General features: G+C 35.5%; 1 protein-coding gene across 4 annotated transcripts; it reads left to right on the top strand.

The window, feature by feature from the left end:
* Window positions 1-862: 862 nt before the first annotated feature.
* On the top strand, window positions 863-15,529 carry LOC108982714 (kinesin-like protein KIN-7K, chloroplastic). 4 transcript variants are annotated; one of them, XM_035689687.1, is made up of 26 exons: window positions 863-913; window positions 1,177-1,278; window positions 1,845-1,923; window positions 2,031-2,292; window positions 2,377-2,474; window positions 3,934-4,023; window positions 5,029-5,081; window positions 6,566-6,631; window positions 6,730-6,783; window positions 6,973-7,032; window positions 8,115-8,193; window positions 8,339-8,406; window positions 9,416-9,478; window positions 9,614-9,718; window positions 10,408-10,512; window positions 10,683-10,790; window positions 10,878-11,024; window positions 11,428-11,613; window positions 11,861-12,007; window positions 12,298-12,528; window positions 13,180-13,320; window positions 13,408-13,536; window positions 13,620-13,670; window positions 13,863-13,910; window positions 14,013-14,186; window positions 14,599-15,529. In XM_035689687.1, exons 4-26 carry the CDS (start codon window positions 2,048-2,050, stop codon window positions 15,154-15,156), a joined length of 3,006 nt encoding a protein of 1,001 aa, XP_035545580.1. In that variant the 5' UTR covers window positions 863-913; window positions 1,177-1,278; window positions 1,845-1,923; window positions 2,031-2,047; the 3' UTR covers window positions 15,157-15,529. The 4 variants fall into 4 exon arrangements, with proteins under 4 accessions (XP_035545580.1, XP_035545579.1, XP_035545581.1 ...); XM_035689686.1 differs by lacking the exon at window positions 863-913 and having other exon boundaries at window positions 952-1,278; XM_035689688.1 differs by lacking the exons at window positions 863-913; window positions 1,845-1,923 and having other exon boundaries at window positions 952-1,278.
* Window positions 15,530-15,958: the final 429 nt, after the last annotated feature.

Below are 15,958 nucleotides of genomic sequence, written 5' to 3'. Positions count from 1 at the left end.
ATTGTTACTGTATCGTCTCAATTATATAGCTTATTTAATTTCATTATCCGTAATCCATTAGAAAAGGAAAAATATATTCCAAAAAATGGCGTCTAAAAATATAAAAAAATAAATACTAAAATTTTATATATTTATATATTTAATTTTTTTTAATAATTACGTGATATCACGTAATGGTGCAACGTTAATGAAACAAAATGAACTTTGTAACTTTCTTTTATAATCTTTTATAATAGATCTAAATTTCTTTTAATAAAAAATATTATAAATAAATTTATCTATTAAAAAGTTGTACAAATCATCGTGTTGAAAGTATATTTGTTGTATCAGTTTTCAAACGTACGATTGAAAGTATTTACTTTTTATAAAATTAAAATAAAAAACTCAAGGCTAAATGTAAATTTTAACTACATATGTCAATATGATAAGATATTCATATTTAAGGCCTTATTTTCTACTGTCCTTCTCAACAGTCTATTATTAATATAAATAATATTAAATATAGTTATAAATATTATGAATCTTTTTTAAAAATGGAGTGAAATTTATTATTAAAAATTAATTTGTAATATAAATTTCATATTTAATCGCAGACTTTAAATATATTTTTCTATTCCCACGTAGCAATTAGCATTACAGGGTGGATGTAGAGGCTCTATATGCAACAATACTAGGAGCGCCACAGCCATCGGTTAGTTTTTACAAGTACGCAAATGTACGTGCCGTTGGGTAAGAAATCGTCGTCTTTCCAATACGTGGCAAACTTCTATTTGCCACATGTCGCACGCACTTATTGTGACCTGTCCCGTATGTAACTCACACTGTTTTGGTCGAAAACAGAGGAGAAAGAAAAAAACGAGAAATGTGGAGAAAATCATACAACTCCGCCATTTTTGGTCTCTCAAATTTCTTTGTACGGAAAATTTCTCCTCTTCTGCTCTTTTTTCTTCTCTCTATATATTTATAGATATACTCTGAGGAATAAAGGAGTATAGTTTTCTCTGTCTAGAAAAGGTGGGATTGAAAATGTGGTGAGGCTTTTGCCCTTTAATGGAGGGCATCGCTTCCAAGGCAAGCGTGAAAAGCTCTACTGAAATAGAAATTTGCCTCTAACCTCTCGTCTTTTCCTTTGTTTTCTTCGTAATCTGACTAATTAGCTCACTCTCTCACTCTTAGATCTGACTCTCAGCTCGAAGAAGATCTCCCTCTCATAAAAATCACTTTCTCTGTGCATTACCCGATTCGGTCTGCCTGCTATCCTCGTCTGCTCTATTTCAGGTAACCGTCAAATCTTGCCCTGTTTGTCTCCCTAGAAAATGAAGGAAAGAGAGGGAAAAAAGATAATTCCGATTTCCTATATCTTTTGCTTTGACTAAGGAATTTGTCAAGCCCCGTTCAATGCATGTACCATCCCTAAACGTTGCGGCAATGACGTCCTTTAACTTTCTTGTCAGTTGCTTTTTATTTCCTGTCTATGTTTCAATTCTTGAACCTTTTTTGCATCCCACTCCTTTTGCTTGAGTCGAGAATTTTCTCCTTACTTTCTAGTAGGCTGCTGAGAAAATGGAGGTGCATAATTTGCAGCTCTATATTTTCGGGTGATATTCATGATGTTATACAAGAATTGGAAAACTTCAATTCAACTAATCATCGGAGCTAATATGAGTTGTTCTCTTTTCTTGACCTTCTAAGTAAAGAAAATTTTGAGTAAAAAGGTTTTGATTTATTCTTTACTATTTTTACCTGCATTTTCTTGCCAAGCATACACCGCCGTAGATGACGCTATATTCTTGACAAGCTCAAATCTTAAAGATGGTTCTGACTAATTATGAACTTGTTTTTAGTTGTCACCGTACCGCAGACTACTGGAGAAAAACGTATGACACAAATTGGAGAAAGAATATACTCACTTCCCATTAAAAGGTTTTTTTCTTGGTTAATTGATTGGACGCTTAGAATAGAGAACTATTTCTGAGAACTCTTTGTTTCGGATCGAATTGGAGTTCATTTTTATTTCTTCGTGTTGAAAGATTGACTTGAAGTCGTAATGGCGTCCAAACAAAAATCAAAATCGAAGAAGTTCGGTTCGACTAAGTCTAAAGCAGCTAATTCTCTTTCGTATTCAACCACATCGTCTTCCAAACAGTATCTGGACACATCTATTGATGGTCAGAGCTCTCCTGCATCTTCATCGGTTCGAAGTAAGCCTCACTTTTACTCAGAGACTCTACCTTTGGGTGCTGAGAGATCCAAAGAAAATGTCACAGTTACAGTTCGGTTTCGTCCGCTAAGGTGCATTTTCCATTTCCAAACGATTCGTTTTGAAATTTCTATTGATGAGTACTTTAAATTGGTTCTGGTCTGTGTTTGGAGTAGTCCGAGGGAAATCCGTCAAGGAGAGGAGATTGCATGGTATGCAGATGGTGAAACTATCGTGCGGAACGAGCATAACCCTTCAATAGCTTATGCATACGGTAAACTATATAAACCCCTAATAAATTTTTAGCATCACAATGTTCTTTTCGTCTATTAACTTTAGTATTTCAAACATATGAAATCACTATTTGTTCAAAAAATTTAAACTGATAGGAAGATATAGATTTAATCATTTATATTTTATCTTGACACTCTCCGTCATGAATTGGATCAGTTCTCCTTTAATGAACGAGCACAACACCTGATACCATGTGAAATTAACATTTATCCAAAAAATTTATCTTTACAGTATGAAATTAATTTTTTTTTTATAGGTAATCAAGAATAGTATTCATAGAAATAGGCCAAACCTAGGTACACAGGAAGTATACATGAAAAAATACCTAGCTAGAGGTTACAATAGAAAGAAGAAGGTCATGGACACCAAGTCCGTTACCAACTAAAGCCCCCGCCCATAGGAACAATGACTTAAAAAAGAAAACTTTAAACTCATCCATTGTTCTCTCTAGATTATCAAAACATCTAGCATTTCTCTCCCGCCAAATACACCAACACATGCATATTGATACCAATCTCCAAATTGCCGCTACTTGAGAGTCTCCGTATAGTCCTCTCCAGCTTGCGAGGAAATCCACCAATCTACTAGGCATAATCCAAGACAAACCGGCTCTTGAGAAAAAATCATCCCATAAAACCTTGGCCACCTCACAGTGTAAAAGCAAATGATTAACTGACTCCCTATGCTTCTTACAATATGAAATTAATAACCCCGTTTGGATACAAAATGACTCTCAACCCATTTTATCTCATCTCATTTCATCTCATCATTACAATTTTTTTAAATTTTCATATAAAGTATAATAAACAATTCAACTTTTTCAAATCCCAAAACAATAATAATATTAAAAAATAATATTCTAATAATATTTTATTCAATTCATCTAAAACCATCTTATTTCATCTCACTATCCAAACGAGCAATGCGGTCAGCAGTCACTGTGTTGATAGTTGAAGCAACCTTGAAGATGCTAGATGATTTTTAAGTCTGTCTCATATTTAATTTCAGAGACATCTCACTTTGCAAGAAGTTTTGAAGAGACGAGAAAATACCTAGGAAAATTTTGCAGTGCTGCAAAGCCTGCAGAGACAATTGAAACACAAGTTTAATCTTCTGTCGTGAAATTCTCAGAAATATTGCCGAATATTTTTGGTTATAGTGGTGAAAGGCTAAACCACGTGTTGCAGTGGGGTGAAGTTTGGGGCTTGTATAAGAACACCACTTTTTAAGCTGATCTTGCTTCAAGTTTGTGTGAAATCAAAACATGGTTCATTGAAGCAAGTCAAATAAATAATAATATGTTTGCTTGTTCATCCTCTTTCTATTAATTATTTATTGCAGACTTGTTATCTTTCTTGTTTTCTTTTAGGGAAAGATTTTCATCCAATGTATGAACATTCTGAATCTGACTTCTTTGATTTTCAATTCCATGCTTGCAGATCGAGTATTTGGCCCTACAACCACAACCCGGAATGTATATGATGTTGCCGCCCAGCATGTTGTTAGTGGCGCTATGGAAGGCATTAGTGGTAATTATCTAAAATTCAATGCAACGATTTCTTCCTTATATTCAGCTTTCTCAGATTTTCTTTTATCTACCCAAGTGTCTTATCACTATTATTTATGGACAAGGCGAAGACCTTACTCTAGAGGAGGGCAACTGGAGTTGGTATTTTTTTTTTTTTTTGGGGGGGGGGGGCAGGTCAAGCCTGTAAAATCTTTCATTTTTCAAATAAAGTTTATAATTTTGTTTTATTTTTCTCCGGCTTGATTTATTTCCAATTTCTAATTTATTTATCAATTTTGTTCTTTTTTCTTTGAGCTGTTGGAGGCCTCCCACCGGCCCCTTTTGCATTTGTCCCTGTGATACCCGTCTTCTTCTTCTTCTTCTTCTTCTTCTTCTTCTTTAAAACTAATACTAGAAACCAAAAGCATTACTCTATCCATGATGAGTTAAGCTCATGAAACGTTGTTAGTTGCTCACACTTTTTATATTCTTCTACAAAATTTGAAAAATGCTTTGGATGGCCTTCTGCAGCATGATAATCTCCAGATATTTGAGGTGTATGCCTTAATGATCAGTTTCTGTAAGTCACAAGTGTTTACCACATATTGATTTTTGGAAGTAGATTATAGGAGGTAGCAGTTTGTTACAAGGGGAAAGCTGGGATGTTGGATCTTTGACCGGTGAATTTTTTTTTTTGGCACTGAAAAATCCATTTGCCTTCAGCAAATCATCAGCAGTGTGTAAAATTATCCAAATGTTTGTTGATTTCAGCCTATGTGGCTGAACAATACGTTGTTCAGTTCTGGGTACTTGATGTAGTTGCTTAGGCACCAAAAAGGCCATTTCCTCGTCTATACTGGTCTACCAGTACTCCCTGTAAAGTGTTTGAGGTGGTTGTTGGGTGGTGTGTTAGGCGGGGCAACAAGTAGACTGATACTGTTTTTACTGCCATATGTATCGTTATCTAAGTTGCTAATTTCATGCAGCACTGTTTAATTATCTATTCTATGTGTTATGTTTCTCACAGGTACAATTTTTGCATACGGGGTGACAAGCAGTGGGAAGACCCACACTATGCATGTGAGATGATATATTTAAGCCCCTCCTTTCCTTGACTTGTATTTGAGTTACATTGATAATGCACATTCCTTAAACACCATATCCATGCTATTCCATGATATACTGCGTGGTTAGAAAATGATGACTTGATTTGCTGTCGTCGTCATTTTTATCTGTAGAACCGATTCATGACCTTTTTTTGTGTAATGGGAGTGAAATTTGATGATTCAATGCTTTCATCATGTTTTATTGAAATCCCTGTAGTTGATCAATGTTTGTATTGGTGGCGTTTGTGTGGGAATCCAAAATTGCTATTATATGTGCACTGTATCTGCACTGTCACCTCAAAGTTCTAATTTTTCATGATATGACACATGATATAGGTGACAAGAAATTACTTCTGGACGTTTATCTTCACTGTGGAACTTACCTAGAGTCATTACCTTTTGTTAGTGCTATCATGGCTGGCCATCTTGATGCTTCCAACATAACCATACATTGCTTGTCCAGAACCAATGGTTTGCTTTATCTTCTGGAAAATGGATGATGTTATTTAAGAAAAACAACAATAAAATGATGAGATTCTAGCATTAATGAGCTGGGAGCATCTTCACCTCTGGTTATGACAAGTGAGTGACATGTTCATATCAGTTGTATTTTTCCCATTAAACCAATTCAAGGCCAACCTAAAGTTATTGAAATGAGTTTTTTATGGAAGGTTGCTCTCATTTTCATACAGCATATATTAGCTGTTTGTTTGGAAGAATCACTTGTAAAAATGTTTAATAATGAGACTTTCTCGATATTTGGTTTTTCTATAACGTCATTTTCTGTTACTGCATCAATAATTTTGTTCATTTGTGTGCTGGGATTAAATGATTCCAATCTGTTTGTGAATAACGTTGAAAGTGGAGGAAAGCAACACCGGCAAACTGATGTTCTCTTTTCTAATTAATTGACTTTTAGGCATTGGACTTCAGTATACTTCCTCTGTTTATGTATTTAATGTGCGTTAAGCAGGCTCTTATGCTCATGCCTCATTTTTTTTACCCTCTTGGCCACTATAAATTTGTATCATCATTTTCAAAATTTCCATGCTAGGTTTTCATGTGCATACACGTTAGCTTGTCTAATTTTGTTTCACCTAGGTCCAAATACACTCCAAATTCCATACTGTTTCTAAAGGGTAATATATATCTTTCTAGGTTGTCGTATGCATAGGTTAGCTGGTAGATCTCATCTCATATACGCCTAATACTTTCTAAACCCCATAGGTACACATGTCCATGTTGCACATGCATTTAGGAATTTTAGAAGGCATGATTTACTTAATTCAGTTTCTGGAAGATCCCATCCTTTTGTTAAAACTTGCAATTTAAATTTGCTGCACCGTAACAAGAATTGTGTTTTATTTTAGGATAAAATACTGAGAGGACTAATGAAGCCATGGGTTTGGACGTGAAAATCTTAGAAACATGCTTATATAGTACATATGACAATTGCAGGGTGATCAGAGGTCCCCTGGAATTATACCACTGGCGGTGAAAGATGCTTTCAGCATTATCCAAGAGGTAAGGCATGAGGGATATTATCCTCTCTGTACCTTCCATCCATAACTTTTGTTTTAAATTACAGAATCTACAGAGTCTGACATGTATATATTCCCTAGACTCCAAACAGAGAGTTTCTTCTTCGTGTGTCATACTTGGAAATCTACAATGAGGTGAGCTTCTTGCTATTCTCTATTATTTATTCTTGGTTTGTGATGGCTTCGATTAAAATGCTCACTGTTTTTCATAAACCTATCATGAGTTATAGTTTTGTAAGATGCATATGTTGGTTATACTCTAGCTTTGATGCTGAATTATTTTTCCAATGACTTCAATAACCTTCAAGGTTTCTTTCATTTCAGGTTATGAATGACTTGTTAAACCCAGCAGGACAGAATTTAAGAATTAGAGAGGATTCTCAGGTAGTTGTTAGTTACATGCCAGTCTTTTTTCACAATTCTACCTTCCTTGTTGATAATTGTCAATGAGTAAACATGGTCATTGGTTTTTTATTGCTTCTACGCAAAATTAATGCTGGGATTCAATGCATAAGGATAAAAAGTCATGAATCATAGTGAAATAAGATGGAAATCACATGGTATTGGTCAATTTTAGCTTTAGGTGCCAAAATAAACTACTATAGACAAAGGTGTCTATAAAAAGTATTCTACTCTTTCATGCTTCAACATGGACCCATAACACTTGCACAGGTCTTGAGATAGTGGTACATCGAGAAAACTTTCTATAGACATCCTTTCTCTATTCTCTTTCAGTGTTAAACCTTTCTGGTAAGAATGAAATCAAAGCCATAAATTGGCTTCCTAGGCATCTCAATCCTACAAGCAGACGCAGTTGAGGACTAGCTAAAGTTGGCACAGACTTGGGACTGGAGGTTTCAAGGACATAACAGGCATCTAGAGCACGTGGCTCAATGTGCATTGGGTGTTTCGAAAGTGGCAGAAGGTCACGGCTTGGGTGGATTGAATGAACTCAGCCGTGTAGCCAAGATGGTTGAAGTTCATCAGGATGTCTTGGGAGTGGAAGTTTGCTATTTTAGTTAAAAGGAACATTGAAAGTGAAAGAATTACATTATGAATTATAATAAGCTTAGTTGAGATGCCTCCATTAGCCTTGAGGTGGGAATTTCTTACTCCTATTCTTGGTTTGTGGCACTGTTTGTGTGAGCCTTGGTCTCAGGCAAACTCTATTAGTTGTATGATGTCGTGTGTGACCCTGCGAAACAATCCTTTGGCAGATAATTGGCGATAAGTCGATCGGAATTAATTATACATTTTAGTTTAGGTCAAGATAATTCTGTAAGTTGTCCAAAGCTTTGGCTGTTACGATAAGGCCCGGGTGGGGGATGCCAAATGTCACATTTGCTGCTTGAAAGTTACTGATTTGTATTTAGGCCATCTATTTAACACTTTTTTAACACTCTTCTTTGGGTTGTTTACATGGTTCATTACTTTTTCTAAATTTCTAATTTGATTGATGGCTGTAGGGCATCTTTGTTGAAGGAATAAAGGAGGAAGTTGTGCTATCCCCTGCTCATGCCCTTTCTCTTATAGCTGCTGGAGAAGGTGTTGTTATGTTTTGTCATGCAATGAAATCCAAAATAAAAAAATAGGGTTCATAAAAAATTTGAGCTGGAACACTTACTAATGGTCTAATTGTCACGTGTGAACTCATTTTTTTGACTTCTCGCATTGTTAAAACTGATGACAGAGCATAGACATGTGGGGTCCACAAATTTTAATTTACTCAGCAGCAGGAGCCATACGATATTTACGCTGGTATTCTTCCCATCTTTAATTGATTTTTGGATTTTCAGTAAATGTTTCTTACATTATATTTCTTTGGATGGCTCTACAGCCACCGCTCCCAGTCCCGCTGGGAGCTACTGTTAGTGTAAAATATTGTGTTTTTTTATTTTAATTTTTTATACATGTATTTTTTTAATGCTGTAAAATATTTTTTAAAAAAATAAAAAAATTATAATATCATTAAAAAATACTTACTTAATCACTAAATAAAAAAAAATATTAAAAAAATAAAAAAAATATAGCGGAACTGGGAGCGGGACCGGGAGCGGTGAGAGAAGCTTTAGTGCTTTACTCTATTTCTTTTTATAATGTTCTTGAAATAAACACAGACATTAAGACAGAAAAAGACCCACGTGCCTTTTTACATTCGGAAAGCTACAGTGTATGGTTAGACTTGTAAACGTAAATTCTGTGTCATGTATATGGTCTACCACCTTACTGGCCCGGCTTTGATGATGTAGCTATATATTACATTGTGTAGTGAACTGTACAGTATGCTTATGCCTAGCTGAAACGCCTTGCTATCAGGGTCAACAGCCAGCTTGTCTATTTCTATTCTTGATTTCTTGGAACACATCATCTACCCGTTTCCTTAAATTACTTAAAACTGGTCCTCCACATTATATGGCACGATCAGGCACATAATTTTAATTCTTCTGCTATCTGATATAATTTCTTAGTAGAATTGTCTCATCATATTAGTTACTCGCCCTTGAGATTCTACCACGTAACTCTTGATTAACTATTAGTTCAGAGCTCTCTTCCCTACTTACATTTTGCAGCACTAGCATATCTTGTGTGGTTGAGCTTTTAAAACGTTATGAAGGGCTCAACCCTCTTTCAACACCCCCCCACCCCCAAAAAAAAAAAAAAAATTATCATAAGAAATGAAATTGCTCCTTCATTTTGAATGATGTATTGCCATTATATTTGGACATTTTATCCATTTCGTTTTACTACCTTATTAACATATTAACAGACTATAGAGAGCAGCCCATACGGTGAGAATAGTCAAGGGGAAGCAGTAAGCCTGTCACAACTGGTAATTGATTGACATTGATAAACTACTGTTTCAGCGGGAATGTATTTAACCTCTGTTTCCATATTTCTCTAAAAAATAATTCTGTTGTGTTTTTCAAATGCATATAACAATTTTATATTTTACTTATACCTGCAGAACCTCATCGATCTGGCAGGTTCTGAGAGCTCAAAAGCAGAAACTACAGGTGTGAGACGGAAAGAAGGATCCTATATTAATAAGAGCCTCCTAACTCTTGGAACTGTGAGGCCTCATTGTGTTGGTCAAGCATTTTTACTTGGGAGTTCTATTTGTTTGCTTATCATTTTGTCAACATTGTCATTTATATTGATTTTAATTTTTCTGGATTTGATTACTTTCAAAGTGATCTCATAATTGTTTGCTTTTTTATGACTATATCATGTTTGTGTGAGATAGAGAACCAGTATATTATTCGTGGCTCCTAATTTTACAGTTTTGATGGATATTGAAGATGGTCGTTCTCATCAAAAGACTGAATACACAGAATCATTAGTGAGATTGCATGATTTGTAGTGAACAGTTGTAACTTTTGTTTGGGTCAGGACTTCAGTGAATTATATAACTATAGTTTCTATATCATGGGGGTTCTTGTTTGTGGATATTCGTAATTGAATTTGCATATACAATTTCTTGAAAAATGGTATTTTTCTGTCAATTAATATGCTTTGAAATATTGTGAAATTGTTTATAAGAATTTATCATGGAACCGATCTCTTCTCCTCTCTCTCTCTCACACACTGCACACACACAACATTGTCCCTTATAATTTGATTCTATGCAAATATAGCCTTGGCACATGGTTATGCAGTTTTTTTTTCTCTCATCTGTTGGTTCTTTGTGTACTCTCTCTTAAAATTGTGATATCGTACAAAATATACTTGTGTCATTGTAACAATTTATGGTTGTCATAGGTTATATCCAAGTTAACAGATGGGAGGGCTGCTCATATACCATACAGGGACTCTAAATTGACCAGACTTCTTCAGTCTTCATTGAGTGGCCATGGACGTGTATCTGTAAGGATTCTTGTATATATTTTGCAGAAACAGACACGAAATATATCTGGGTGGATGAGATGATAATTTTAAAATATAAATGTGACAGTTTACTTTTTAATAAATAAATACTACTTGCTGACTTGAGTTTCAATATTTCTTCCTTTATCTTTTCTTCTCTGAAATTACAGCTTATTTGCACTGTCACTCCTTCATCAAGCAGTTCCGAAGAGACACATAATACGCTCAAATTTGCACACCGTGCCAAACACATTGAAATCCAAGCAGCACAAAACAAGGTCCATTTATTTACTTATTTTCTGAGCTGTCCCTATTTTTCATTGTATTCTCTTTGGCACTTATAGGAAGAAATTCTGAACCTGCAGATTATTGATGAGAAATCACTTATCAAAAAGTACCAAAACGAGATTCGTTCTTTAAAGGAAGAGTTAGAGCAGTTGAGGAGGGGGATTGTTAGAGTTCCACAACTGAAAGCTACTGCAGAAGAAGACCTTGTGCTCTTAAAACAAAAGGTACATTTGCACCACTATGATTAATTTTAATGGTATTCCTGGGGATTCTTTTTTTTCTTCTTCTTTTTTATGAAGATTGTAAATTCAGTCTTTAGCTTTGGTGTTTGACCTCAAGTTTTGCCTAAGTCCACATTCTACTACCGTTAGATTTCCATGCATATATTATGATTACAATCTTAATTTTATCTGATCCTCCTCTTGGTGGTGTGTGTATAAATTTGTTATAGATTTTTAGCTGTACTATAATTTAAAGAAGCTACTCCCTTTCACCTACTTGAGCTACAATAAATAAAAACATTACCGTGAACAGTTTTCCTCTAGATTGCTATAAGAACATTTACATACCTAAACAGAAATGTGAAATGACAAACTTTTTTTTTTTGGTGTGATTTGGTGTATAAAGCTAGAGGATGGTCAAGTCAAACTGCAATCACGATTGGAACAAGAAGAAGAAGCTAAAGCTGCTTTATTAGCCAGAATTCAACGCTTGACAAAACTAATTTTGGTCTCCTCAAAAGCATCGCAATCATCAAGAGTACTTCCTCATAGACCTGATCATAGAAGAAGATATTCCTTTGGTGAAGAGGAGGTGTGACTGAGTTGTACCAAAAGTTATTTTCCCCTTATGTTTTTCTTCTGGTACCTAAACTTCGATAACCTTAAGCAATCTTGTAATTTAGCACTCTGCCAGATGACTAGACTCTTTCTGTGTTCACTGCTTTTCTTCTTTCTCAATCCTCAATTCTACCAGATCGTAGTTTTTTTGTGTTTTTGTTTTGTTTAAAGAAAAAGCAATCTATATGAGCTGATCGCAGTTGCTTGTGTGAAACATACAGCTTGCATGCCTACCACACAAGAGGCAGGACTTGATTTTAGATAATGACAACATTGAATTGTACGAGGGGAATGCTGAAACCACTAATGCTACATTGAAGGAGAAAAAGACCCGGAAGCATGGACTCCTAAACTGGTTGATGCCGCGGGTAAAGTACTTTATCTTTGAGCTTATGTTTATGCATGCTTGAACAGATAATCTAAATAGATTTTTGTGTTTATGCATGCTTGAACAGATAATCTAAATAGTTGTTTGTGTTTATGCGTGCTTTAAGGTACACGTTATCAAGGTACAATAAAAAAGTGGTTGAAACTCAAGTATGCTTGTATTTAAATAATAGAACCTTTTATTGTTCTTTGGCTCTATTCCTTCTACGATTTATATTCAAAATCTTGGGCCTCTGCAAGTTAACTTTTCTTTTCTTTTTTTCTTTGCCAGAAACGAGAAAGTGGCTTGGGGACCTTGACAAGCACCAGTGATAAGTCAAGTGAAATAAAGTCCATGAGTACACCCTCAACACCACAAGGAGAAAGTAGCAACCTCCATACAGAAGGCAGACTTTCCCATTCTCTACTTACAGAAAGCTCTCCATCTGCAGAACTTTTATCCGAGGCTAGAGAGGATAGAGAAGTTCATGGGGATAATTTCCGGGGACAAGAGACACCTCTGGTATGTGATTGATTTCTTTTCTTCTTTCTTCAGGCTCTGTTGGATAATTTAAAAAAACTTCCATGCCTTACCATTTTTTTAAGTCCGTTGTTATAACCGGCTCTAGGTCTCTACCCCAAGAATTCCTCCTTACCGCTAATTTTCTTTATATCACCTTTGAAGTGCATGTCAATGGACAAATGTGGTTGTCAATTAAGAACTATGTTTGTATCTAGAAATTGTGGGGTACAAAATTGGAAGCTATTGGTTTCTTTATCCTTCTAGTATTGATGCTTGTTTTTTTATTACAAACAAATTACTGATTGTAAGAGTCAAAATTGCTGGTTTGTGGTTTTTAATTCTCAGAGTCAAGTTTCACACCCAATTTCCATCACAACTTCCTTTTTCATCCCCAGTAAAAAACCTTAGGTCCCATGTTGTTTTGAGTTTGACAAATATTTACTTTGTTCTAGCTTGTAAACGCCACTTTAGACTCTTTTGGGCAACTTTTCGGGGTTTGTATTTTCCTCCCAGATCATGATTTGAAACGTTGAAGTTCCAACTTTAGAAGCTCTGAGACGTTATAAGTCCTTTCAAGGATTCTTTGGAAATGAACACAGGTTGAAAACTCCATGTATTAATAGTTTTTTTTTTTAAAAAAAAAAATCCCAGGCTAGCATAAAATCAATCGATCAGATTGAGCTTTTAAAGGAGCAGAAAAAGATCTTGTCGGGAGAGGTGGCACTCCATTCAAGTGCTTTGAAGCGCTTGTCTGAGGCGGCTACACGGAACCCCCAGAAGGATCTTATTCATGTAATATTTTGTTACCTTATGCTCTGTTTCTTCAACTGTGCGTATTGTGCCTAGGAACTCAAATCTAGTAGATATCTTTCAATGTAGGTGGAGATGAAAAACTTGAAAGATGAAATCATGGGAAAGAACGAACAAATAGCTTTGCTGGAAAAGCAAATTACTGATTCCATTGTCGTCGCTTCACACAAGAAGATTGATAATTTTGAATTATCACAAGTAAGTCTTAGCTTCCCTTCTCCTTGTAGCTTTCTATTTTCTCGCAAGTCCAAACTTATGCTGCATGTTGTTTCATGCTGCAGTCTGTTTCTGAATTGATGGCGCAACTGAACGAGAAGTCATTTGAACTTGAGGTGATTAATTTTGTACATCTTGGTCCAGTAATTATCTTTAATCTGTTGTTACATTAATATTCATATTTTAGTTTCAGGGTCATTATCAAATCTGAGTGTTACAACTAAATTAACTCATTGACGAGAATTATGAAATGTATAAACCGACATCATTTTCTGATATCATGAGCACTGTATCATTATTTTTTCTAGGTTAAAGCTGCAGATAATCGTGTAATTCAAGAGCAGCTGAACCAGAAGGTACAGAGCCACTTGAACAGAATTATTTGATTTTTATATTTCGTTTTATCAGTCATGTTATTACTCGAGTCCCGGTTATGACCTGATGTTACCTTCTTCCAGATCAGTGAATGTGGAGGATTGCAGGACACAATTGCCTCCTTGAAGCAGCAGCTCTCTGATGCACTGGAGTTGAGCAATTTAAATACTGCAATCACTTATTCGCAACGATTTATAGAAACAGAGAGCTCGCATGGAGAAGAGGGCTCAGGCAAAGGATTGCTTTTAGGAGCACAGGTTTCTACCTTCCATATTCACTAGTTCTAGCTAAGGATTGCTAGCCATCTAAAAAATGATTTTTTTTTTTTTTAATTTTTTTTATTTAGCAATAAATGCTATTAAAAAAAAAAAAAAAAAGCAAAACGAAAGGCAAAACAAAAGAAGAAGAAAAAAACAAGTTAGAAAACCAAAGAAAAAAAATATGGTAGTGATAAAAGCGAATCTGTCTATCATAGTTTGATGGATTTTAGTAGTTTTAATCGTAGTAATGAAACTACTAAAAGCCAGTATTTATAACCAAGTAAAAGGTCATGATGTTGCGTTTACACGGCCTTTAGGTTCCTACTCATATATTAAAAAAAAAAAAAAAAAGGAAAAAGAAAAAGTAGGTCAATATTTGTACTAAATCCTTACTTGTTTTGTCGATTAGGCAACGGCTATTGAAGAACTGAAGCAGAAAGTGGGAGAACTTACAGAATCAAAAGAACAGCTAGAACTTCGAAACCAGAAGCTGGCGGAGGAGAGTTCATATGCCAAAGGGTTAGCCTCAGCAGCTGCTGTTGAGCTCAAGGCATTATCAGAAGAAGTTGCCAAGCTTATGAACCATAACGAGAGACTGGCTGCCGAGCTGGCCGCATCTAAAAACTCTCCCACTCAGCGTAGAACTAGTCCTGCAGTCAGAAATGGCCGGAGAGATAGTCATGTTAAGCGCAACGATCAAGGTGGGCCAGTCTCTGATATCAAGAGAGAACTGGCTGCAAGTCGGGAGAGAGAGCTTTCATACGAAGCTGCTCTATTAGAGAAGGATCAGAGAGAGACTCAGCTTCAAAGATCGGTTGAGGAATCCAAGCAAAGAGAAGCTTATCTCGAAAACGAACTAGCCAACATGTGGGTTCTTGTGGCAAAGTTGAAAAAATCCCATGGTGCCGAAACTGAGGCTTCTGAATCAACAAGACAGACTCCGCGCGTTGAAGGTTTTGGAATTTGATTTGTACCAACGGTAACAGGTAACACTAATGGAAACGGCTTTAGGATTTAGAACAATGACCCCATTATGATCCTCGGCCTTCAGTTTGGTACTGGTTTTGAGAGAGAGAGAGAGAGAGAGAGAGAGGTGTGCTTACTGCTTAGGGATTGGTGTGCATGGTAGGCGATTCCTGTTTGTGTACATAACAAATGAAAGCTCCTTCCTTGTCAATTTCCACTCTTACATTGTATACAAAGTTTTTTGTATTTTTTTTTCTTCTTTCGTGTAAATTACAGTTTATCCACTTGTGGCATGGGGCGAGTTTGATATGTTGATTTGTGATTTCTGAAGTGAAGTTCTACTAATCTAATATTTACTCCTACTGGCAGCAAAATCCATGCGTGGTACAAACGAAATTAATATTATTTTTGCTACATTCTTTACACAGCTGCATGAAAAGATTTTATTTGTCGATAGTAAAATTTTATAATTTTCTTATAAATCAAGTTCTTCCGTGCCAATGGTGTGAAATGTGAAAACACTTTTGCCCATCTTGATTTGTATAGGTGACATTTATAAAAGCAGCACTGCACATCGTGCCAACGACCTCTTCTGTTTGTTGTTAATTGCACTACGATATTCAACAGTAAAATGTGACCTCTCCTACCAGATTATGCGACGAGGATTTAAGGTGTAGTTTATCGTTTAATAATGATTATAGAGAACTCCACTATAATATTGACACACTGAAGTATAAATTTCACAAGTGTCTTTAGATTTTCTTGAATTGTTACAAATTATAAGCAACAAAAGAAGAATTCAA

Source organism: Juglans regia, chromosome 4 (assembly GCF_001411555.2).
Source record: "Juglans regia cultivar Chandler chromosome 4, Walnut 2.0, whole genome shotgun sequence".
NCBI lineage: Eukaryota > Viridiplantae > Streptophyta > Magnoliopsida > Fagales > Juglandaceae > Juglans > Juglans regia.
This window is presented reverse-complemented; position numbering and strand designations above follow the sequence as displayed.

Excerpts from the sequence above, each read along its gene's own strand:
- LOC108982714 (XM_035689687.1), top strand. The coding sequence starts at position 2,048 with ATGGCGTCCAAACAAAAATCAAAATCGAAGAAGTTCGGTTCGACTAAG. Across the intron at positions 5,082-6,565 it reads GGAAGACCCACACTATGCAT|GGTGATCAGAGGTCCCCTGG; the intron begins GTGAGATGATAT and ends TGACAATTGCAG. Across the intron at positions 10,791-10,877 it reads TCCAAGCAGCACAAAACAAG|ATTATTGATGAGAAATCACT; the intron begins GTCCATTTATTT and ends CTGAACCTGCAG.